This window comes from Macaca mulatta, chromosome 1 (genome assembly GCF_049350105.2).
Source record: "Macaca mulatta isolate MMU2019108-1 chromosome 1, T2T-MMU8v2.0, whole genome shotgun sequence".
Classification (NCBI taxonomy): Eukaryota; Metazoa; Chordata; class Mammalia; order Primates; family Cercopithecidae; genus Macaca; species Macaca mulatta.
Window position 1 is genome coordinate 185,877,505 of NC_133406.1, and position 26,057 is coordinate 185,903,561.

Consider the following 26,057-nt stretch of genomic DNA (forward strand, 5'->3'; position numbering starts at 1 on the left):
AAGAGTCCAAGTAGGGTGAGGAAGGCTCCACATAGGAGAGAGGCCAGCGGTGATGACAGGAGGGGAACTGATCAAACAAATAACTATATTAAAAATAATAAAGTCAGGCCAGGCATGGTGACTCATGCCTGTAATCTGAGCACTTTGGGAGGCTGAGGCAGGTGGATCACTTGAGTCCAGGAGTTCAAGATCAGCCTGGGCAACATGGTGAAACCCCGTCTCTACTAAAAATACAAAAATTAGTTGGGCACGGTGGCAAACGCCTATGGTCCCAGCTACTTGGGAGGCTGAGGTGGGAGGATCGTTTGAGCTCAGGAGGTTGAGGCTGCAGTGAGCCAAGATCTCACCACCACACTCCAGCCTGGGCAACACAGTCAGGCTGTGGTGTGGTGGCTCACACCTGTAATCCCAGCACTTTGAAAGGCCGAGATGAGTGGATCACTTGAGGTCAGGAGTTCAAGACCAGCCTGGCCCACATGGTGAAACCCCATCTCTACCAGTAACAGAAGATAAAAAAAAAAAAAAAAAGAAAAAGAAAAAAGAAGAAGAAAGTCATTGTTACATATGTAGAAAGGGAGAAAAAATCCTGTGGATGTTGGATTAGAGTTGGAGATACCAATGAGACATCATGGTTTTACATACACACACACACACACACTCCTCAGTTGAGGCACTGAGAAAGCATTGAGGCAGTAAGCTTGCCTGTCTACCCCCACTGTATTAATCAATACACTTATTGCACAGAGATCTCGGCTTCTAAATACCATTCTTCACTAGAAAGAACCAGGGCTCCTTGGGAAAAAATAGCTGATTCCAGAGCTGGGGCAAGGAAAGCACAATTTGAACCTAGAACATCCTGTGTAGCAACCACTTTAAAAATAGACAACAGTCAAAAGGACACAAAAACGAATTTGAAGAGATTCCCACTGGCCAAATCTGGGATATTCTGAGCATAAAAGAAACAATCATAGTAACAGATTAAAATTCACTAAATCAAACAGGAAACTATAAATCCACCAAATAAATAAATATGTAGAATGTCTGACAAGCAATGAGATATTTACACCATTTCAAAGCATCTCCCTATAAAACACTTATCAATCATAAAGAAAAAGTAACTGTACAGTGGAAAAGGCTGGCAGACCCCACCTCAATCAGGTGATCAGAGAGAACACCATGAGTAATGGGACAAAGAGAGATCACATACCGGCCGGGCGCGGTGGCTCAAGCCTGTAATCCCAGCACTTTGGGAGGCCGAGACGGGCGGATCACGAGGTCAGGAGATCGAGACCATCCTGGCTAACACGGTGAAACCCCGTCTCTACTAAAAAATACAAAAAACTAGCCGGGCGAGGTGGCGGGCGCCTGTAGTCCCAGCTACTCGGGAGGCTGAGGCAGGAGAATGGCGTAAACCCGGGAGGCGGAGCTTGCAGTGAGCCGACATCGCGCCACTGCACTCCAGCCTGGGTGACAGAGCCAGACTCCGTCTCAAAAAAAAAAAAAAAAAAAGAGAGATCACATACCACCTGATAGGTGCAATGAGAATACAGCATCACTTCTGTAATATTCCAGCCAAATATGCATAATCCAGGCCAGGGGCGGTGGCTCATGCCTGAAATCCTAGCACTTTGGGGGGACCAAATCGGGCAGATCATTTGAGGTCAGGAGTGTGAGACCAGCCTGGCCAACATGGCAAAACCCCGTCTCTATTAAAAATACAAAACATTAGCTGGGCATGGTGGCAAATGCCTGTAATGCCAGCTACTCAGGAGGCTGAGGCAGGAGAATCGCTTGGACCTTGGAGGCGGAGGCTGCAGTGAGCCAAGATCGCACCATTGCACTTCAGCCTGGGCAACAAGAGTAAAACTCTGTCTCAAAACAAACAAACAAATATGTATAATCCAAATCTAGCCAGAAGGAAACATGAGACAAACCCATACTGACAGACATTCCACAAAATAAGTGATCTGTAATCTTCAAAGGTGTTAAGATCAAGAAAGTGTACTGCAGTTGAGTCACATGATCACAAAAATATGAATGCAAACTTTTTAAGTAAAAAAAAAGTGGAGGAAAGACTGAGGAGCTCTTCCATACCAAAGGAGACTAAAGCTACATGATGACTAAATACAGTATGTGATTCTGAACAAAACCCTTGTGCTATAAAGAATTTGTGAAACCCGAACGGAGGGTTAGATGGTAGCAGTGAATTAAAGTAAATTTCCTGCTTTGATAGCTATATGGGTATTATTAGAAAAATGTCTTTTCGTGTAGGAAATGCACACTAAAGTATTCAGGGGTGATGGGACATCAGTTGGCATCCTACTCTCAAATGTTAGAAAAAGAAAATTCTTTATGCTGGAAATTGTGATTTTTTTATTTAAAAAATCCCAACAGTGGAATGTTATTCAGCCTTAAAAAGGAAAGAAATTCTGGCTGGGCATGGTGGCTCACGCCTGTAATCCCAGCACTTTAGGAAGCCAAGGAGGGTGGATCACTTGAGGCCAGGAGTTCAAGACCAGCCTGGCCAACATAGCAAAACCCCATCTCTACTAAAAATACAAACAAAATTAGCTAGGTATGGTGGCGCATGCTTGTAATCCCAGCTACCTGGAGCCTGAGGCATGAAAATCACTTGAACCCTAGAGGCAAGGCTGCAATATCTGAGATTGCACCACTGCACTCCAACCTAGGTGACAGAGCAAGATTCTGTCTCAAAAAATAAAAGCAAATAAAAAGGAAGACAGTTCTGGCTGGGTGTGGTGGCTCACACCTGTAATCCCAGCACTTTGAAAGGTCGAGATGAGTGGATCACTTGAGGTCAGGAGTTCGAGACCAGCCTGGCCAATGTGGTGAAACCCCATCTCTACTAGAAATACAAAACTTAGCTGGGTGTGGTGGCACGTGCCTGTAATCCCTGCTACTCAGGAGGCTCAGGCAGGAGAATCGCTTGAACCTGGGAGGCAGAGGTTGCAGTGAGCCAAGATCAGACCACTGCACTCCAGCCTGGGTGAAAGAGTGAGACTCCGTCTCAAAAATTTTAAAAAAAAGGAAATTCTGACACATGCTACAATATGTATGAAACTTGAAGACAAGATGTTAAGTGAAATAAGCCAGACATAAAAGGACAAATACTGTATGATTCCACTTATATGAAGTACTTAGAATTTCAATTTGGGATGATGAAAAAGTTTTGGAGATGGCTGGTGGTGATAGTTGCACAACAATGTGAATGTTCTTTAATGCCACTGAACTATATACCTAAAAATGGTTAAAATGGTAAATATTATGTCATGTATATTTTACTATAATTTTCAAAAAAAAAAAAAGCAGTCAGTTTCTCCTCCCTCTACCAGCCTTCCCCCCACCGCAAAAAAAAAAAAAAAAAAAAAAATTAATTCCATAGAGGAATGAAATAAAACTTCTCTTACCTCCAAATTATCAGGGCAATATTTTTGCTCTAGGTCCCAAGAGGGTGTTTCACCAAACATCACCATTAGATGATCAATAAACCTAAAGATAAAATGTGTACTTTCTGGGTATCAATAACTCATGACCAATTTTCCCACATCAGTCCCCAGACACTAATTCAAAGTTATCTAGCATGTATAAAACATGAAATGCAGGCTTAACCTATTTGACAGCAATACCCAAAATGTGCATATGTATCACTTGTCCTATTATGACATTTTTTTTTTTTCTTTTGAGACAGGGTCTCACTCTGTCACCCTGGCTAGACTACAGTGGCATAATAGCTCACTGTAGCCTCGACCTCCAGGCTCAAGCAATTCCTCTAACTTAGCCGCCTGCGTAGCTGGGACTACAGGTGCATGCCACTTATGCCTGGCTAATTTTTTTCTTTTTCTTGTGGAGACGGGGGTCTCCTATATTGCCCAGGCTGGTCTCAAACTCCTGGGCTCAAATGATCCTCCTGCCTCAGCCTCCCAAAGTATTGGGATTACAGGTGTGAGCCCTGCACCTGACTGACAGGATTTTCTTTTCTTTTTTTTTTTGAGACAAAGTCTTGCTCTGTCACCCAGGCTGGAGTGCAATGGCACGATCTCTGCTCACTGCAACCTCCACCTCCCAGGTTCAAGCGATTCTCGTGCCCCAGCCTCCCAGGCAGCTGGGACTACAGGCATGTGCCACTACGCCTGGCTAATTTTTTACATTTTTAGTAGGCATGGGATTTTGCCATGTTGGCCAGGCTGGTCTTGAACTCCTGGCCTCAAGTGATCCTCCTGTCTTGGCCTCCCAAAGTGCTGGAATTACAGGCGTGAGCCACCGTGCCCAGCTGACATAATTTTCTTTAAACAGATTCAGGGTTAAAAACATTTCTGGTCGGGTGCAGTGGCTCATGCCTGTAATCCCAGTACTTTGGGAGGCCGAGGTGGGAGGATCATTTGAGCCCAGGAGTTCAAGACAAACCTGGGCAACATAGAGAGACTCTGTGTCTACCAAAGAATTAAAAAATTACCCAGATGTGGTGGTGTTCACCTGTGGTTCCAGCTACTTGAGAGGCTGAGGCAGGAGGATCACCTGAGCCTGGGAGATGGAGGCTATGATGAACCATAATCACACCACTGGACTCCAGCCTGGGCAACAGAGCCAGACCTGGTCTCCAAAAAAAAAAAAGATTACAAAAAAAATTGTCTTACAATTAGACTTATTCTATGCATTAACCCTATGAAATCACAAGATACATACATATATATATATATATTTTTTTTTTTTTTTTTTTTGAGACAAAGTCTTGCTTTATCACCCAGGTTGGAGTGTAGTGGCATGATCTTGGCTCACTGCAACCTCCACCTCCCAGGTTCAAGTGATTCTCATGCCTCAGCCTCCTGAGTAGCTGAGATTACAGACGCCCAGCTAATTTTTTGTATTTTTAGTAGAGACTGGGTTTCACCATATTGGCCAGGCTGGTCTCGAACTCTGGCCTTAAGTAATCTGCCTGACTTGGTCTCCCAAAGTGCTGAGATTACAGGCATGAGCCACAGCGCCCGGTCTCTCTATTTTTTTTCTAATTAATATTCACTTAAGTTGCTATGCATGTATTACCTAAAATGACTTCATATTTCACCAGTGATGTATACCACTCTTTGGCAAACACAATACTGTGGTGTTACACATACTAGCCCAGTCAGTACGATGATGAGACTTTTGTCTGTCGTTGCAAACCTAGTCAGTCAAGGTTCAGTCAGCTACAGGATAGAGAGATTTCACACCAGATTGTGTGAAACCCTCTAAACCATTATCTTCCCTTCTCAACCAAAAATCCACTTGTCCCTCCTGTCACAAAAAGAGACAGCATGCAAGTAAAAGCAGAGGGCTCCTGGGCAAGTCAGTACCTGGAGTCCTCATGAAAAGCAGAGATGAAGTCCGACTGGGCATACTCTGGGTACAGAAAGAGCACAGGCCAGCTCAGCCTGCCCTGGTCATCTAGACTCAGCCTGGCTCCATGGGGGTTCTCAGAGCTGAGTCCATCCAGGAAAAGCTCACCTAGACCTTCTGAGGGTGAATCTTCATCCTCACAGGCAGCTTCTGAGAGCCTGATATTCCTAGCCTGGGTTAAAGACAGAAACACACACATAATGCACATCTTATTGTGTGGGAGGATGCAAACCCATTTTACTGAAGTAAAGAAACCCTAACACTTGGCTAATTTTTTTATTTTTTATTTATTTTTATTTTTTGAAGAGACTAGAGTTTCACTATATCGTCCAGGCTGCACAATTAACTTTATTTTTAATTTAATTTTCCCCATCCATACCCTGAATGAACATGGACATCTTTAACACACCAAAAAAAAAAGAAAAAAACCGTAACAATGGGAGCTCCGAGGGACAACGCTACACACAATCCATCTTCATTATCCCTGAGGCCTGGCGCATAGTAGGTACCACTTACTTAACTCACCTTCATTGGGCATCTACCTTGTGCTGGACCCTGTGTCACAGAGACCTAGACATGGTTACCTGCCCTCAAGCCTCTGCTCAATATCAAGTGGTGAGACAGCTATGAAAATAATGATGATATAAGGTAAGAAGTGGAGTTGGGGAACCACAGATGATGGAATAATTAATTCAGCCTTGGGGGCTGGAGGTGACTAAGATATGCTAGGCCTTGAACAATGACTTTGAAAAGCAGAGAAGTTGGAAGGGAGGGGCACTTAGAAGGGAGGAAGAGCATTCCACTCCAAGGAGCGGCCTGTGCAAAAGCACAGAAAAGATCAAGAAGGTAGCCTGTACAGAAATGTCAAATGTTTCAGTTTAGCTGGGACATGGAATATTAGAAAGACTGTGCACTGACTTAATCTTGACTGTCTCTCAGACATGGGCATAAAGCAAGAGTGTGAAATAGTAGGGTCACCTCTTATGTAAGCGTGCAGGGGCTCCTAAGGTTAGCACATGAGGGGAAATGACATGCAACCAAAATTAGATTTGATGATATTCCCTAAATTGGAGGTTAGCAAACTTTTTCTTAAAGCATTAGATATGAAATATTTTAAGAGTTCTGGACAATGGTCTCTGTCAAAATAAACTACTCAACTCTGCCACTGTAGTGTGAAAACAGCCATAAGTAGTAAGTACACAAACAAATAGGCAGGGCTGTGTTCCAATGGCTGCAATTTGCTGACTCCTCCCTTAAACCATTAGTAAATACAGCATGCATGGCTTTGTGTACTGTTGAGAGTAATTCTTATGTATGTTAAGTTTGAGATGAAGGGTTACACTAAAGGAGAGAATCAAAAAAACAAAAAAAGTGTGTATGCAAATATCTGGGTGTCTGGGCATCCCATATTCTACATTTAAGAAAATGAACAAATCCCTCACTGTGAATGAGAATTAGATGAAAAATCTGGAGTATTCTGATCTGTTTGATGTGTTAATACATGTAAACAGACTGTTGTGGGGAGGGAATAGTGGAGTATGTTTTAGCAGTGTTAAGTTTCTTACAGTCAACAAGTAATATAAATGGTGCATAATTTAACTAAACAAATAATAAAAAACCTATCCCGGCTGGGCATGGTGGCTCACGCCTATAATCCCAGCACCTTGCGAGGCCGAGACAGGTGGATCGCCTGAGGTCAAGAGTTCGAGACCAGCCTGACCAATATGGTGAAACCTCATCTCTACTAAAAATACAAAAATTAGCTGGGCATGGTGGTGTGTGCCTGTAATCCCAGCTACTCGGGAGACTGAGGCAGAATTGCTTGAACCCAGGAAGCAGAGGTTGCAGTGAGCCAAGATCACGCCACTGCACTTCAGCCTGGGCGACAGAGCAACATTCTGTCTCAAAACAAAAACAAAAACAAAAACAAAAAACAACAACGACAACAAAAAACCCTATCCCATAATCTCCCAGCAGATACTCTCTCCTTCATGAAAACCAAACAAGCTCAAACAGGTGACTCCCTAGGTATCAAGGTTAAAGCAAGATTTGGGTCAGACTACATACATTTCAAAATACAGAAAAGAGAAAGGGAAGGTAGGATTTTATTATTGTTGTTGTTGTTGTTATAGGAGCAACATCCAAAAATGTCAAACTTTCTCAAGATGCAGTATAACCCAGTGGTTAAGAGCAAGGACCTGGCTCTAACACATGTGAGCTGTGTGAGGTTTCTTTACCTCTCTGAAACTATTTTATTATCCAGCAAAACAGAAGCAAGATAACCTATCTCAGAAGGCCATTGTGAAGATTAAATAACACTTAACCCAAAGCAGGTATTCAGTACAGTAGCATCCCCTTATCCATGGTTTTGCTTTCCGCAGTTTCAGTTGCCAGTGGTCAACCATGGTCTGAAAATATGAAATGAAAAATTCCAGAAATAAACAACCTGTACGTTTTAAATTATGCACTGCTCTGAGCAGCAGATGATGAAATCACAGGCTCTGCTCCTTTGTCCAGCACATCCATGCTGTCGATGATACCCACCTGTGAGTTAGTACCCATCTCAATGATGAGACTGACTGTCATGGTATCATAGTCCCTGTATTAAGTAACACTCATTTTACTTAATAAGGACCCCAAAGCATAAGAGTACCGATGCTGGCAATATGGATATGCCAAACAGAAGCTATAAACTACCTCCTTTAAGTAAAAAGGTGAAACTTCTCAGCTTAATTAAAAGAAAAATTGTATGCTGAGGTTGCTAAGATCTATGGTAAGAGAAACCTTCTATCTGTGAAATTATGAAAAAGGAAAAAGAAATTAATGCTAGTTTTGCTGTTGCTGATGTACCTCAAACTGCAAAAATTATGGCCACAATGTGTGATAAGTGCTTTAGCTAAGATGGAAAAGGCATAATATTTGTAGGTGGAAGACACAAACAGAAATGTGTTCTGACTGATGGCAATCAGGTTTGGTACTATTTGAGATTTCAAGCATCGCTGTGGATCCTGGAACACATCTGCCTCAGATAAGTGGAGATAACTGTATATGTTACTGAGACCAACACATGCACACGAGTGAGAGAGCTGACTGAACTGGGGTGGCCTGACTCCACAGCCTGGTCTCCTCTGTCACACTGCTTTACCAAAGTAGAAAGAAAATGAACAAATTCCTTCAGGTAAAGCATCCCAAGAAAGGTTCCCAACAAGCTTCACAGGATTAGTGGATTTAGCAGGACCATAAAAACCTAAGGTTTGAAAACTCACCTTGATGGCCTGGAGTAAAGCCTCATTCTGATTCCTCTCCTTCTTTTCTTTCAAGCTGGCTTTCCTCACATCCCTCTGTTCAATTCGCTAAAAATGAAATTTAGATGCATCAGCTCTAGAGACCTGGCTTCCTCTTCTATTGCCCCAGCCTGCTCCTAAATTATTATCTCTGATCTCTATCCAACCCAAGCTCCTGTGTTAAGGAATACCAGTGGCCAGATTTTAGCTCAATAAACATTTACAAAGTACATGCCTAGATGTCAGACCCAGTGGCAGCAAAAGTTTAAATTTACTTCCTGTATGTACCCAAGGAACTCACAGTCTACTGAAGGGTTGAGGGGTACAGACAAGTAAAGAGCCAAGTGTAACAGGTGGATTATGTACTACTCTGGTGGTGTGAACCGAGTGCTATGAAACACAGCCTGGGTGATAGAGACCCTGTCTCTATAGACGCTATAGATTTTTTTTTTTTTTTTAATTATAACCACCCTAGTGGGTATGCAATGGTATCTTACTATGGTTTTGATTTGCATTTCCTAATAATTAATGATGTTGAACATGTTTTCATGTGCTTTTTGGCCATTTGTGTGTCTTTGGAGAAGCGTCTATTCACATCCTTTGCTCATTTAAAAAACTGAGTTACCTGTCTTATTGAGATGATAAGAGTTGTTTATATATTGTAGATAAAGCTCCCTTATGACTTACAAATATTAACTTCCATTCTGTGGACTTTCTCTTTTTTTTTTTTTTTTTGTGTGTGTGTGTGGAGACAAGGTCTCACTTTGTTGCCCAGGCTGGTCTCGAATTCCTGGCCTCAAGTGGTCCTCCTGCCCTGGCCTCCCAAAGTGCTAGGATTACAGGTGCGAGCCACTGCACCCGGGCCCTTTTCACTGTTTTCTTCACCTTTATCTTAACCTTTTCATCTTTTGGATGGTATCCTTTGAAGCAAAAAGTTTTTACTTTTGATGAAGTCCAATCGATCTACTTCTCCTTTTGTTGCTTGTGCTTTGTGTCATATCCAAGTTCATGAAGATTTGTATCTATGCTTTCTTTCAAGAGTTGTGTAGTCTTAGCTCTTACATTTAGGTATTTGATCCACTTTGGGTAACTTTTTTATATAGTATGAGGTAAGGTTCTAGCTTCATTCTCCCACATGTGAATATCCAGTTGTCCCACTGTCATTTGTTGAAAAGATTACCTCCCTATTGAATGGTCTTGGCACGCTTGTTGAAAATAAATTTCCCATAAATGTGAGGGTTTATTTCTGAGCTCTCAATTGTATTACATTGACCTATATGTCTATTCTTATGCCAGCATCACAATGCCTTGATTACTGTAGCTCTGTGGTATGTTTTGAAATTGGGAAGTGTGAGTCTTCCAATTCTGTTTTTGTCTTTTGTGATTGTTGCTTATTCAGAGTCCCTTGAATTTCTATACGAATATTATGATTAGCCTGTCCATTTCTACAGAGAAGCCAATTGGACATTTCATACAGATTGCACTGAAATTAGCCAGATGTGGCATTACATGCCTGTAGTCCCAGATACTTGGGAGACTGAGGCAGGAGGGCTGCTTGAGCCCAGGAGTTTGAGGTTGCAGTGAGCCATGATCTTGCCACTGCACTCCAGCCTGAATATTAGAGCAAGTTCATGTCTCAAAAAAGAAAATTACACTAAATTGATATATTAATTTTGGGAGTATTGCCATCTAACAATATTAAGATCTCATCTATGAACATGGGATGTCTTCCTACTTACTTAGGTCTTCTTTAATTTCTTTCAACAATGTTTTCTGTATTTTTAGAGTACAAGTGTTAGCTGATTTTGTTAAATGTACCCTTAAGTATTTTTTGATGCTATTGAAAATGGAATTGTTTTCTTAATTTCATTTTCAGAGTGTTCATTAAAAATCTATAGAATACAAATGATTTTTGTGTAATGGTGATGTTGTTTCCAACAAGCTTTCTGAACTTATTTATTAGTTCCAAGAGTTTTTTAGTGGATCCCTTACGATTTTCTATATAATGTCATGTTGTCTGCATATAGATGGTTTTACTACTACTTCTCTTCCACTCTTTCTTTTTTTTTTTTTTTTTTTTTTTGAGACGGAGTCTCGCTGTCGCCCAGGCTGGAGTGCAGTGGCACGATCTCGGCTCACTGCAAGCTCCGCCTCCTGGGTTCACGCCATTCTCCTGCCTCAGCTTCCCAAATAGCTGGGACTACAGGTGCCTGCCACCACGCCCTGCTAATTTTTTGTATTTTTAGTAGAGACAGAGTTTCACCGTGTTAGCCAGAATGGTCTCGATCTCCTGACCTCGTGATCCACCTGCCTCGGCCTCCCAAAGTGCTGGGATTACAGGCGTGAGCCACTATGCCCGGCCACTCTTTCATTTTTGAAGAATAGGTTTGCTAGATATAGAATTCTTACAGTCTTTTTCTTTTAGTTCTTTGAGTATGTCATTTACCTGCCTTTTGGCCTTCATGGCTTCTGATGAGAAAGCTGTTAATTTTCCTTAGGATTTTTTGTACATGAAGAGTCATTTTTCTCTTGCTACCTTTAAGTTTCTCTTCTTTGTTTTTCAACAGTTTGATTACAATGTGTTTAGGTATAGATCACTTTAAGTTTATCCCACTTAGAGTTTGTTAAAACTTTTTAGATGTATACATTAGTGTTTTTCACCAAATTTGGGGAGTTTTTGGCCAGTATTTCCCCAAGTATTCTTTTGCCCATTTCTCTCTCTTCTCTCCTTCTAGGACCCCCATTATGCCTTTGTTGGTATGCTTGATGGCATAGTACAAGTCTCTCTTCATCCTTATTCTTTTCTCATTCTGTTCTTCAGATTGGATAATCTCAATTGATGCATCTTTTTTTTTTTTTTTTTTGAGATGGAGTCTCGCTCTGTCGCCCAGGCTGGAGTGCAAAGGTACGATCTTGGCTCACTGCAAGCTCCGCCTCCCAGGTTCACGCCATTCTCCTGCCTCAGCCTCCCGAGTAGCTGGGATTACAGGCATGTGCCACCACGCCCGGCTAATTTTTTTGTATTTTTAGTAGAGATGAAGTTTCACCATGTTAGCCAGGATGGTCTCGATCTCCTGACCTCGTGATCCACCCGCCTCGGCCTCCCAAAGTGTTGGGATTACAGGCGTGAACTACCGTGCCCAGCCTCAACTGATACATCTTAAGTGTGATGATTCTTATTACTGCCTGCTCAAATGTGCTGTTGAGCCCTTCTAGTGAATTTTTCGCTTCAGTTATTGTACTTTTCAACTACAGAACTTCTGTTAAGTTCTTTTTAGTAACTTCTCTTTGTTATATTCTCTATTTGGAAGACATCATTCTCATACTTTTTCTAGTTCTTTAGACACTATTTCCTTTCATTCTGAGAAGATATTTAAATTAGCTGGTTTAAAGTCTTTGTCTAGTAAGTCCCACATCTAGGCTTCCTCTAGCTAATGACCAGACAGTATGTCTTCCAATCTTTGTCAAGAGGCTTTGTGTACATGTTGAAGCACACTTTTATCATTCACCGAGGCAGTTTACAATTCTACCTTAGACTTCACCTCCTGCTTGCAGAGACTCTAAGAGCTTAGGATCTTCTCAGGTCTTTCCTGAGCACATGTATAGCCCTACGCACACGTGTGACCATCTAGATCTCCAGGAATACTGGAGCTTCTTGGAGCCTCCACAGAATTTCATTCCCCAGTTTTTCCTTTTAAGCTTTATGATGCACCTATTGTTTGCTCCAAGTGTTATCCACTGCTTCAGCTTCTACAGTCTTTAACAATTGCCTCTAATTGTTTTTGACAAATTCTCTCCCACCTTTTCATTCCCCCTATTTTCTGGCCCTATGTAAAAAAGCTTTTTATACTGGGTAAGCTCCAAGTCGGGTCATATAAAAATAGCCCTGTGAGCTGGGTCTTCCAGGGATCCACCAGATGGTCAAATCATGACAATTCTCTGGGGAAAGGCTTTGAAAGAGCTCCAATCCTGTTCTGCCTCCTCTGGTGGCTGCAGGCTGCTCATTTTCACCGTGACTGTGGGCTATGGGCTTTCAAAGCTACTGTGGAACTGGGGAGGAGGGAGATGAGAATAGAGTAAGTTAAAATGTCACAAAGCTATTGGCTTTCAAGGCTACTGTGGAACTGGGGAGGAGGGAGATGAAAATAGAGCGAGTTAAAATGTCACAAAGCTTGCTGTTCTTACTGAGGTGCCATCATTTTTCTTGAATAAACATGCCCCAGATTGCTGCAAACCTCTGGTTCATTTCCAGAGTCCTAGAAAAGTTAATTCTGACCATTTTTGCCAGTTTCCTCATTGATCTTATAGAGAAAAAAAATTTTTTTTTTTTGAGACAGAGTCTCGCTCTGTTGCCCAGGCTGGTGTGCAGTGGCGCGATCTCGGCTCACTGCAAGCTCCGCCTCCTGGGTTCATGCCATTCTCCTGCCTCAGCCACCCAAGTAGCTGGGACTACAGGCGCCCGCTGCCACGCCTGGCTAATTTTTTGCATTTTTAGTAGAGATGGGGTTTCACCGTGTTAGCCAGGATGGTCTCAATCTCCTGACCTCGTAATCCACCCGCCTCGGCCTCCTAAAGTGCTGGGATTACAGGCGTGAGCCACTGTGCCCAGCTGGAGAAAATTTTTGAAGGTCTTTAGTCCCCCACTGTGACTGACACTACCCCTCTCTATTTTTTAAATACTGGTTTTATTAATTACTGAGAGAGTTGATATATCCACCTATTTGTGGATTTGTCTCTTTCTTCGAGTTGTCAAGTTTTGTGTCACGCATTTTGAAGCTGTTATTAGGTGGCTACACATTTAGAATTGTTAAATATTCTTATAAGCTGGTCCTTTTATCATTTAAAAAAATGCTTCAATGGCTGTGCACAGTGGCTCATGCCTGTAATCCTAGCACTTTGGAAGGCTAAGGCAGGAGGACTGCTTGAGCCCAGGAGTTTGAGACCAGCCTGGGCAACATAGTGAATCCCTATCTCTACAAATTTACAATTAAAAAAAAAAAATTAGCCTGGCATGGTGGTGCACGCCTGTAGTTCCAGCTACTCAGGAGATTGAGGCAGGAGGATCAGCTGAGCCCAGGAGGTAAAGGCTACAGTAAGCCATGATCATGTCACTGCACTCCAGTCTGGGTAACAGAGCAAGACTCTGTCTCAAGAAAAAAAAGAAAAAAGGCTTTACTTCATCTCTGGTAATACTTGCTGCCTTGAAGTCTACTCTGTCTGATATTAATATAGCCACGAGTCTGTTGGCTATATGCCAAGTACACAGGAACCCAGAATCAACTTGTACTTAGACATAGGGGAATAATTCAGCTATTCAGCAAGCAGTGTCACCTAAACCTAATATCAGGGTTCTGGGCCTTGAAATCTCCCTTTAATTGTGACTGTCCCCAGTAGCCCTCTAGACATTCATTCCTGTATATACCACTTTCAGAAATTCTGGCCACACCCAATTACCTAGGCTCAGAATTCTGTTATTGAGCCATGTGGGTCCATAGAGATCTACCTTTTCTACCATTTCATATGACCAGAATGACCTCTGGTCATTGCTGATGACATGTGACATTTCTGGCACTTAATAGCTAAAATAATGATTAAAAACAGTAATAATAACAGAATACCATCACTACCCAAAATAATATCCAACATTTAAATAGCATTACTGTGTATGTTCCAGGTGCTATTTAAAAAACATTACTTATGTTAAACCATCTAAACTATATAATAACCCTATAAGGTAGGAAGTATTTTAATCCTCCTCCTACTAGTGAGGTAGCTAAAGCACAAAAAGATCAGCAAGTTGTCCAAGTCACACAACTCTCATGAAGGGAGTCTTCAAATTCAGGCAGTGGCTCCAGAGTCTAAGCTCTTAGCCACTGTGCAATACTGCCTTACATGCCTGTTAACAGAAAGCCAGAACTAGTCTTAAGGTCTCTTAATTCCTGGTTTCAGTCTCTCTTCATGGCTTATACTATGGAATGGAAGTATATAATATATACTAGGAGTCTTTAGCTGGCCCTGAACATGTGACATTGTTATGTGACTGTATATAGTAAAGGTATCTAATTTTGCCCTGGACAAGACATATCTCCATTCAGATTGATGGGGATACATTCTGAAAAATGCACTCATTGTTTTACAAGCATCATGGAATGTACTTACACAAACTGAGATGGTATAGCCTGCTACATACCTAGATTATATGGTACAGCCTATTGCACCCAGGCTACAAACCTATATAGCACATAACTACACTGAATACTGTAGGCAACTTGTAATATATGCAGAGTTCCATCATTGAATGAAACACTGTTATGTGGCACATGACTGTACTACCACTATACACACCATCTATCCTTGCTTACCTCTATATCACACTATAACTGTTTACTTGTCTGTATTCTCCATAGAGTTCCAAGAGTAGGGACTAGTTTTGGGTTTTTTTTTGTTTTTTTTTTTTTTTGAGACGGAGTCTCGCTCTGCCGCCCAGGCTGGAGTGCAGTGGCCCGATCTCAGCTCACTGCAAGCTCCGCCTCCCAGATTCACACCATTCTCCTGCCTCAGCCTCCCGAGTAGCTGGGACTACAGACGCCCGCCACCGCGCCCGGCTAGTTTTTTGTATTTTTTAGTAGAGACAGGGTTTCACCGTGTTAGCCAGGATGGTCTCGATCTCCTGACCTCGTGATCCGCCCGTCTCGGCCTCCCAAAGTGCTGGGATTACAGGCTTGAGCCACCGCGCCCCGCCTGGGTTTTGTTTTTAAAAAGTTACAATGACTTGAGAGACACAATCTTGGGAATGCTAATTAATGCTACTTAGCAAATGCTAATTGGCTGCTGACAGTCACCAACCTTCAGCTTGTCTGCTTTAGCCCTCAATTCCAGAAGCTTCTTCTCTTTGCCATCTATTTGCAGTCCCTCATCACACCAGTTCACGGCCTCGGCAAAGTGTTTCAGTTCCAGATGGCATAAGGCACCTGCAGAACCCAGAACCCTTAGGATCCAAGAACAACATGCATGGAAACAGCCTGCTTTGAGCAAGATCTCCCACCCCTACCAACTACTAGCCAGTACCCTGAAGTCAAAATGGAGGATAATGCCCCTTATACTGCAGTCCCCAGACAAGGAAGAATATTTTTTGTGTCCTAAATCAGAAAAATCCCTAAGGTCCATTTAGTTCAAAACTCCTGTAAGTCTCCCTGGTATTAAGGGCTCTTAAAGTAGGAAAAGCTGTAACTTAGTGGCAAACCATATAGATCAAGGCTAGAAATCTGGCTGTGTCATTTACCAGCTAGACCTTAGACAAAGGACCAAGCATATCCAAGTTTTAGGTTCCTCATCTACAAACAGGAAGAATAAAGTCCTTCCCAGATGATTTTTTAAAGGAGGAAAAAGCAGAATTTGCTTCAGCTATTCATCAAGGCAGCGGCAAGGCCAAAGACATTAGGTCTCTCCTAATTTTGTTCTTTACGGCTACCAGTTGAAGCTGCCTCTCCCCCATCAAAAATAATAATAATAATAATAATGTTATCATGTACATCTTTCTCCATTTAGCCTCTTTAGGTTTTCCACAGAATTTCAAAATATAAGAATTGTAAGGGCTTAGATGTCAATAGAATCTAACCCCATCTTCTAGAGATGAGCAAACTGATATTCAAAGTGGGTGTCTTGCCAAGGTCACACTGTAAGTTAAACCAACAACTGAATCAAGGATTACACACTTCCAGCCTGAAGTAAATTCCACAGGACTACCTAGATTCAATTTATCAGTCAATCTTTGTTCAGTATCTTCTTTTCCTACAGCTGAGGGACATGGATCTGCCTACTGCCCTTAACCATGAACATTTAAAGAGGCATAATTTTGATAAAGCATTCTAAGCTGGTCCATGGGGATGCAGGGAAGATTAACATGTGATGAATAAATTAAAGTTTGCAAAGCACCTACGAGCTTCTCAAAGAAAAGGTGAAGTATAAAAGTAATAAAAGCACTATTATTACATAGAAAGGTCAGACTACAAGAGAAAACATAATCTGAGAACATCTCAGCACCAGTCATCAGCAAAGGTCCCACAACTTATCTTTTAATTAACATTAACATGGCATTTGAAGACCTTTGCTTTCGATCAGCTAATTTGGGGGGAAAAAAATATCAGAATGTGGCTTTGCAACTGCTTTGTTTTAATTAATTTTATTATTTATTAATTTAAAATGACGGGTTTCTATTTCTCTACAAATTCTTAAAAACATAAAGGGTTAAGTCATTCTCTGAGGAATTCTTTTAAAAGTGGCATGTTGCTGCTGATAAGGAACAGGAACTTAATACCCAGACTGCAAAAATAAGATGACTTTATTAGCACCCTAGCACCTCCATATCAAAGCTTTAAATGTCATACTGTAGTTCTACAAGACTTACCTCTTATTATTGCTTTGAGGTGGCAGGGTTTTAGCTTTCTGGCAGCTGTCACATCATTGAGAGCAGAACGAAAATTGCCTAACAAAACACCATTTAGTAAAAGAGAGAAGTTTTGAGATCAAAATGTTTCCAAAATTTTATACATAGTGACAAAGACACTGTTGTACAATCTTGGAGAAACACAAATGAAAGCAACTGTTTTTTGGTTGTACTCATCAAGAGCCTTAGAAATGTCTGTAACAGGCAATCTACAGAACTGTAAATGACTAGTAAGCACATGAAAAGATGTTCAAGATCACTATTGATTAGGAAATTAAAATTAAGAAATTGCTAAAAGTTAGACAAATAATATCTAGTATTAGAAAAGATATGAAAAAGGGGCACTCTCAGGGTAAACTAGAAAGCAAATTAGCATGTACTTTGTGCATATACTTTGACCCAACAATTTTCTTCTGGAAAATCATCAAAAATACTTGAACAAATGTGCAGGGATAAATGTAAAAGCATGTTAACTACAGCATTACTTTAATTGTGAAAAGCTGGAGATAACCCAAATATACTCGATTTGGTAATGATTACATGAATTATGGTAAATCCATACTATTGAATACTATGCAGCCATTAAAAAGAATGAGATAGATCCTCATGTAAGAGATATGGTAGGATGTCTGTTCTATATTGTTTTAAGTGGTAGTTCTATGAGTACAGAAGAAGCCTATTTTTAAAAAAAAAACAAACCAAACTAAATATCTAGACACACATGTATATATTTGTAAGTGCATTAAAAAAAAAAAAGGTATGCAATCACAAACATACCAGTTATCCAAAGTAGGAAGCCATGAGGTATACTTTAACTTTCTGGAGTATACTGTAATTATTACTTAATGGTTTAGTATTTACCTAAATCTCTAGCCCAGGGGTCAGCAAAATATTTTGTAAAGGGCCAGATAAATATTTTAGGTTTTGCAGGCCACATGTGGTCTATTGCACATTCTTCTTTATTACAATTCTTGAAAAATGTCAGAAACATCTGGGGAGGTGGCTCACTCCTGCAATCCCAGTACTATGGGAGACCAAGGTGAGAGGACTGCTTAAGACCAGGAGTTCAAGACCAGCCTGGACAACATAGCAAGACTCTCTCTCTACAAAAAAAAATTTAAAAATTTGCTGGGCATGGTGGTACATGCCTATAGTTCTAGCTACTCGGGAGGTAGAAGTGGGAGAACTGCTTGAGCCCAGGAGTCTAAGATTGCACTAAGCTATGATCACACCACTGCACTCCAGCCTGAACAGAGTAAGACCCTGTCTCTTTAAAAAAAATTTAAAAAATTTTAAAAAAAAAGTATGGAACATTTTCAGTTCATGGCAAGCCAAGGGGCCAGAGGTGGACTCTGAGTCACAGTTTGCCAAATCCTGCTTTAGCCTAATGAATAATCAGAACTATTAGAAAAATATTATGACTTTATTTGTTTTTACATTATTTATAAAAACCAAAAAGCAGCCTATATAGTCAACAATACTAGACTAATAAAGCAAACAGTATAAATAGTGGCATGTCCATATGATGCAACTTTAGCTATTGAAATAACATTCAAAAATGATTTTTAATGACGGGTGAAATTGTTTTGTTATAAAATTAAGTGAAAAAACTGAATATCAAACTGGAAGAACAGCAGGATCTCAACCATGGAAAAAAATGCACATGAAAGTGATCCAAGGACTTTTAGTTAAAGGAGGCAGACTGAACACATACATTTAACTCAATCTCCACTCTCTGGCCCATGAAGACAAAGAAAATGAGAAGGACACAGAACACAGTCTGAAAGCTGGAAAACAAAGGGACAAGTAACTGATGTATCAGGCTTAAGGAAACTGAATTCTAAACCAGCAGAGGGAAAGCCCAAAAGCTACAAAGCTGTGCTGCAGAAACTACAAAGTACCCAGGACTCAGGAACTGATGGCACCAGGTACCTCTGGAAGTGGGGGTGAAGGTGGGTTGAAAATCTACTTAATCAGAGTCCCATATCCCTTACCCCTCTGCTGCACCAGTGACCTACTCCTCCCCTATTCCACCAGGTGGAAGGCTGGAAGACAACAGACCCTAGCAGACAACAAAACAGTGGGTCTCTGGACTGGAACCCCCAGGCACAAGGGTGATTCAGTAAAGGAAATATTAAAGATTGAGCCCTTGGTCCTCTTCTCCTACTTGGTTCCCAAAGTATCAGCGGCCAGGATTTCCAAAAAGAGAAAAAAGAGTAAAAAAGAAAAAGAAAAATATCAAAGAATTCAAGGAAATTTCCTAGAAACATGAGTTTCCAGACTGAAAAGCTCTACCGAGTACCCAACACAAGGCACAATGTTATGAAATTTCAGCACACCAGCCCCAGAGTCCTAGGTCCTCTCTAAATTCTGTGATAACAAACACAGGTCTAAGCTGGGTGCAGTGGCTCAAGCCTGTATTACCAGCACTTTGGCAGACCAAGGCAGGTGGATCGCTTGAGCTCAGCAGTTCAAGGCCAGCCTGAGCAACATAGCAAGACCCCTGTCTCAATTAAAAAAAATAATTAAAAAAAAAAAGAAAAAACCCACAGGTCTAACATAACCAAGGCTAGTCACCAGCAATACTACTTAAATAATCATTTCCCAAATTTAACACTACAGAACCTGCATGAGGTTAGTGTTAACTGAAGAGGAAGCTTACAAAATTTGAGAAACCCAGGGTAAATTTATTTTCTTGCAGGCTATCTCAGTGTCTTTAACATGTTAATGTGTACTGCAAATCTCTAAGCAGCAGCATTTTCCAAACTTCCTCATCCTCCTCCAAACTTCCTCATCCACCAGAATTACTGGTGGCTCACATCTGTAATTCCAATACTTTAGGAGACTGAGGCGGATGGATCACTTGAGCCTGAGTTCGAGACCAGCCCAGGCAACATGGAAAAACCCTGTCTCTACAAAAAAAATGTAATACAGTAAAAAATATGAATAAATAAATAAAAGAGTTAAAATTCCTCATCCAAGCAACTTTTTAGAAACAGGGTCTCGCTTTGTCACCCAGGGTGAAGCGGAGTGGCATGATTATGGCTCCCTGCAACCTTGAGCGAACCTCCTGCCTCAGCCTCCCAAGTAGCTAGGACTACAGGCAGGCACCACTATGCCCAGTTAACTTTTTTGTAGAGACAGGATCTCACTATGTTGCCCAGGTTGGTCTTGAACTCCTGACCTCAGCCTCCCAAAGTGCTTGGATTACAAGTGTGAGCCACTGCACCCAACCAAAAAATATTTTTACCTCCCACAGAACACTCTGAGATATTCTCCCTTAGATTAAAATGGCTTCTCTCACCTAAAGATCTCTACTGCCTTAATCCTGCTAGCATCCTTGAAAAGAGGATAAAAGGCAGAAACACACATTTTTTGAGAGAGTAGAAGCCCTTGGGCTCAAAAATCTCAGAACATACTGACTCATACATCAAACACCTTACTAGAGTGACCAAGTCACTTTTTGGGTTCAGATAGTAAGAATTACACAATCCATTCTGTTTCTCTTTTTATCATGTAAACTTGGAAGAACAGAATTCAATCAGAATAAACTATCCTTAGTCTAGGTTTCTGTGATAACAGCCCCTCATCCTCTGATGTTCTCAAACCTCCACTAACCATCATAATGGCTTGTATCATAAGTTTATTCTTCAGAAAGCACTTATAAATTACCCAGATAGTACTGTGCTGCTGCCCGGTTGGTATAAAGGACAGCATTCAAATCAGGATCTGCACATTTCTTCTTTAATCCTTCAGTGTACGAAATTACAGCTTTCTTGTAGTCTTTTTCTTTAAAGTAATCATTGCCCTCATCTTTATAGGTCTTGGCCTGTTCTGCAAAGAAGAGGAAAAATAATCACTATTGCCTACTTTTAAAAGGCTCATTAAAAATAGATTCTAAATCACGCAATAATGTACTATATGATACACCGAAGGAAATAAACCAATAGGGAAAGGAAACTCAATGTTACGATAAAAGTGGGTATCAACATGGACAAAGTCACACAAATTTAATGCTAATTCCAAATATCTTACAAGGTAGATTACTGTTTTCCAAAAAAAGAAGCATAAAGGAAAAAAGTATACTCATCCTAGCTACTGAAGAAAAGAATTCTTTTTTAATCACTGAAGAAATCAGTGAGGGACAGGGGGATTGATTATACTTCTGCTTTTGCTTATGTTTTTTATTCTGTGGAGTGCAAATTCCCCTCCTCACCCTAGCAAAAGCCTACAAAATTACAAAGATTCAGCTCAAATTTCCTATCTATTGTGAATCCACTCCTGCTCCTTAAAGTGTTCCAACAGGACCCGCTACCGCTGTAGTATACACCTACATTTGACACTTATAACACAAGTTTGTCTTGATTCTTTAAGACAATAGGCTTCTCACTGAGCCTGACCTTGGAGAGTGGAATTGTGTCTTACTCATCCCTGTATCCCCAATTCCTACCACTTAGTAGGTACACAAAGAAGTATGTTGGAATGAATAATGACAAGTTAGCTCAGGCTAACTTCTTGTTATCAATCAGAACCCTTCTAACCCACACTTAATTCAGTGGAAACACAAAACAAGTATTAGTCATGTTAAGATACCTTCTGGAGAACGCTCCTCATCAAAAATAATTGACTGGAGACAAGCCAAGTCAGGATTCTCCCTGGGATCAATTTCTGATGGCGCTCTCTTCATAAATAGGGGGACCTTTTCAAATTCCTGGAAATGGTTAAGAATGAACTACATGAATAAGCTTTTCTACTGAGCAGATCCAATTCCATGACTCATTATCAAAGTTTTTTTACTCATCATGATTTGCAAATCATCACAGCTAGCTGTATCCATTCAGGCCTCCGCTTCCCTTCTGTAAAATGGGAGTGTGGTGTAATGGTCTCTAATGATTGTTTTAGTTCTCATATTCTACAAGAGCGGCAGGAATTACCATTAATTGAACGCCCTTATGGTCTTGACACTTTACCAACTGTCTCATTTCATCTTTGCTATTGGTGATATAGTTCGGGCAGTTTTACAGATGAGGAAACGGGTTCAGAGAAGTTAAGTAACTGACCCATATCAGAGCCAGTAAGTGGTGGAGTCACAGGCCTGACTCCAAGACCTAGGTTCTCAAATGTACTGACAGCTTAAGAAGCAACTCAAAACCTCGAAGCCGATTTTCAATACTCAACTAGAAACCAGCCATCAGCTGGCAGCGCCAGGGATCTGGAATTGAGGGAGGCGCCCCAAAACCCGGGTGCCCCACGAGTCCGTGCCCCACGCCCCTACACACATGCGGAGACCCCAGGACAGCCCACCTCCTCCCACTGGTCCTCATGAAAGCCCCCACGGTAAGGCTGGCTCTGGAACTTTTCCAGGAAGGAGTCCATGACGTCGTCCGAGGTGGGATTCTGCCCAGGTTGCTCCATAGCTGATACCCTGCTTCCAGCCCGGGTCCCGGCGCCTTGAAGCGAGCACCCCTTCCGGCGGCGCGAGTGCCCTTTCCTCAATCCTCCCGGCGACGCATGCCCGCGCGCCTTGGGTTCCGCCGGCCTGGGAGCGTGACCAGGCGTAGCCAATACGCTCCTCCCCCGGCCCGCCCTCCTCGGCGGTGCCTGGCCTCTCCTGCCCCGAATGCTTTTGGGGTGGTGCGTCAGCCCGAATCCCCAAAGCCCCCATCTCACGTCATTCATTTGTTCGTCAGTCAGTCAACACATACTTATTTAGCTCTTTCTGCGCTTCCGGCCTGTTCTAGTGGCTGGCTATATAGTGGTGGGCAGAGCGGATGAAATCCCTGCCCTCTAGGAGTTGCTAAGGCAGTGGGGAGGAAAGGACAATAGACAGTTGAGATGTAAGAGTTTGTCAGGGGTAGCAAGAGCTACTGGGGAAAAGTTTTAAACAGGATGGGTAGACATTCTGCCAGAGGCCTGGGAGTGACCAGGAGGGGTCTGGGAAAGGCATTCCCATAGAGGGAACAGGGAACAGGCCGGAACCCTGATGAAGGAGGGTCTTCTGTGCTTGGGAAACAGCAAGGAGGCCAGTGGAGCTGAAGCAGAGTGAGGAAGGGGACAAGGAGATGATGAAGTGGGAGGACAAAGGGGCTGTAACTATGAGGATCTGGCCATTTCCTCAGAGTGGGATGGGACCTTTTGGAGAGTTTCGAGGAAAGGAGAGTCTGACTAGACCTCTGTCTCTGAGCTTAGCCACCCCTAACTCCCACAGCTCAGACAGAAACAGGGTGTCCAGTCCAGGTGCTGCAGGCCTGGTTAGGCAGCCCCTGTGGCTTCCTGCAGCTGCCCTACCGTCCAGCAAATGGCTGAAGTTCCCCGGGGCTACAGCCTTGGGAAGCTCCTAGCCTGGTCTGAAATGAAAAGCAGACAGGAAGCACACCAATCTAAACTGGCCTTGGGTCACAGGTCTGCTCAGTGAAGGCTCAGAGGGGTGGGATTCAAGGTGACGCAGAGCTGAGATCAGAGCTGAGGAAGGTCTCTGCAGATGGGTAGAGGACTCAGCGTTTTAGGCAGTGGGAGCTCACATGTGGAGAGAAGCGTGGAGGTGTGTACCGGCCCACCATGCTGGGTACTGCAAGTGTTAAGAGGTGTGGCCGGTGGCTCATGCCTGTAATCCCAGCACTTTGGGAGGTCGAGGCGGGCAGTTCATGAGGTCAGGAGATCGAGACCATCCTAGCTAACACAGTGAAACCCTGTCTCTACTAAAAATACAAAAAATTAGCCGGGCATGGTGGCATGCACCTGTAGTCCCAGCTACTGGGGAGGGTGGGGCAGGAGAATCGCTTGAATCCGGGAGGCGGAGGTTGCAGTGAGCCGAGATCACACCACTGCACTCCAGTCTGGGCAACAGACCAAGACTCTACCTCAAAAAAAAAAAAAAAAGAGGTGTGGCAGGCAAGTGGGTAGGGGCCAGAAGGCCTGCCTACCTTACTAGCCTTGGTCCTGCAGAGGATAATGAGCCGCTGAAAACACCTAAAAGGACCAAGGGCCGTGAGCACATTTATCTTAGGAAGGCCTGGGCTGCCAGGTGAAGCACTGATGGGGGAGGTTGGTTAGGAGATTGACAAGGAGGATGCTGATAAGAGACCAAGGGAAGGGAGAGATCTGAAGCCCAGCAGTGGGGCTGGCAGGGTGGTTATTCTTTGATACGGGGATGGAGACAGCAGGGCTAAGGGTGGTGCATGGGGACCATGAGCCTTCCAGTGCCGGGACTTTATCTTTTCCCTTCAGATTCTCCCACACCCAGCAGAACACCTGGTCCTAGTGCTCCCTTTCCTCCAAATCCAAACTCCTTTTCCACACTTCCTCCTCCAGCCCTGCTCCCTAACCCTGGTTTCCTCCTTTATTCTCCTCTTCATCATCTTTTCCTTTATGGAGTCCAGAGCCTACAGAGTCTTTTTGCTTTCATTTTTTTTTTTCATTTGATTCCTGTAAGAACACTGTGAGGTATGAACCCATTTTACAGGTAACAATAGGGGAAGCTAAGAGAAGCGAAGTAACTTGCCCAGCACACTCTGAACCTTCCAACTCAAAACTAATTAGGGGTCTTGGCCGATAATTGAGTCAATCAGCCTTTGCTGTGCTTAGGGGCCACTCAGACCCAAAATATAGCAGCTGTCATCTGTCAGGGCCACCCTAGACCTGGGTCCTAGCCCATGAAAGCAGAAGTGGTTCTGGGTGGAAAGGATTCAGGTATAGGAGTCTTGAGATCTTTGGGACCTACACTTCCATTAGTTCCCTTGCAGGACCTTGGGCAAGGCCCATCCCTGTTTAAGCTGTGTCCTCATCTGTGGAATGTGGGCAATAAAGCCAGTCTGCCTTCCCCATAATCCACAGGGCTACTGAAAGACTCCAAGGAGGCAATGTTTGGGAACATTCTCCCTGATGGGAAGGATTGCGCAAATGAATCTCCCCCGTTTCCTACGCTCTCTCCCAGTCCCAGAATACCAATGGCCTGTGCTACCATTTATTAGAAGATGATTGTGTGGTCAATATCATGGGCTCCTAACCCCCAACAGGAGCTTAAGTTAGGTGCTCCACAGGCTGATGTCTCACTCTACATACTCTCCCAGGGAAATTGTACCCCAGCCCCTACACACAGATGAATCCCAAATCTGCTTCCATCTCAGGTCCCTCAACTGAGCTCCATCCGTGTCCCTTTGTGGCCGCCATAGTCTGTTCAGGCTGCTATAATGGAATACCATCAACTCTGTGGTGTGTAAACAGCAAACATTTATTTCTCCCAGTTGTGGAGGCTGGGAAGTCCAAGATCAAGGCCTGGCAGATTTGGTGTCTGGGGAGGGCCTGCTTTCTGGTTCACAGATGCCATCTTTTCAGTGTCCTCCCATAGTGTGAGTGGTGAGGGAGCTCTGTGAAGGCTCTTTCATAAGGGCACTAATCCCATTCACTAATCCCTAATCAACTCTCAAAGGCCCCCACCTCCTAATATAATGACCTTGGGGGTTCGGATTTCATATGAATTTGGGGGGGACACAGTGTTCAGACCATAGCAGCAGCCAGCGGCCCTGTGGATATCTCCAGTAGCTTGCTGCACAGTCCCTTAAGCTTACTATGTCCAAATTGAACTCATCCCCTGCCCCACAGCCTGCTCCTGGTCCTGGGTTCACCACTCGATGTGGGCTCCATTGGCTCAGTCATCCACCCAGAAACCTGGGTGCCACACTCAGCGCCTCCCTCTCCCTCCTCCCTCCTCCATTCTGTCAATTACTAGGCTCTGAAAGTCCCCTTCCTCAGTCTCCTGCAGGCCTGGCCATCCTCTCCATTTTATGCTGCAAGGTCCGGCCACTGTTCCCTCAGCAGTTTCTGGCTAAGTCTCCCTGATGGTGCTCTTGTCCACACTGCCATCCAGTCCTTTCACTCCACGACATAGTGAGCTTCTTCTGCTTCCTTTTTTGTTTACTCCCTTTTATGCCCCA

General features: G+C 42.9%; 1 protein-coding gene across 2 annotated transcripts in view; it reads right to left on the bottom strand.

Annotated features, from left to right (window-relative positions):
* Nucleotides 1–22,586, bottom strand: part of TTC4 (tetratricopeptide repeat domain 4) — a 29,064-nt gene extending 6,478 nt beyond the window's left edge. The window contains exons 1-8 of one of the 2 annotated variants that reach the window (NM_001266162.2): nucleotides 22,429–22,585; nucleotides 21,718–21,835; nucleotides 20,797–20,958; nucleotides 17,086–17,163; nucleotides 15,525–15,649; nucleotides 8,661–8,747; nucleotides 5,352–5,566; nucleotides 3,429–3,510 (exon numbers count right to left, since the gene is read on the bottom strand). In NM_001266162.2, coding sequence (NP_001253091.1) covers nucleotides 3,429–3,510; nucleotides 5,352–5,566; nucleotides 8,661–8,747; nucleotides 15,525–15,649; nucleotides 17,086–17,163; nucleotides 20,797–20,958; nucleotides 21,718–21,835; nucleotides 22,429–22,539 — 978 coding nt within the window. In that variant the 5' untranslated portion in view covers nucleotides 22,540–22,585. Of the gene's footprint in view, nucleotides 1–3,428; nucleotides 3,511–5,351; nucleotides 5,567–8,660; nucleotides 8,748–15,524; nucleotides 15,650–17,085; nucleotides 17,164–20,796; nucleotides 20,959–21,717; nucleotides 21,836–22,428 lie in introns of both variants that reach the window. The other variant, XM_077994334.1, reaches the window with a different exon arrangement.
* Nucleotides 22,587–26,057: the final 3,471 nt, after the last annotated feature.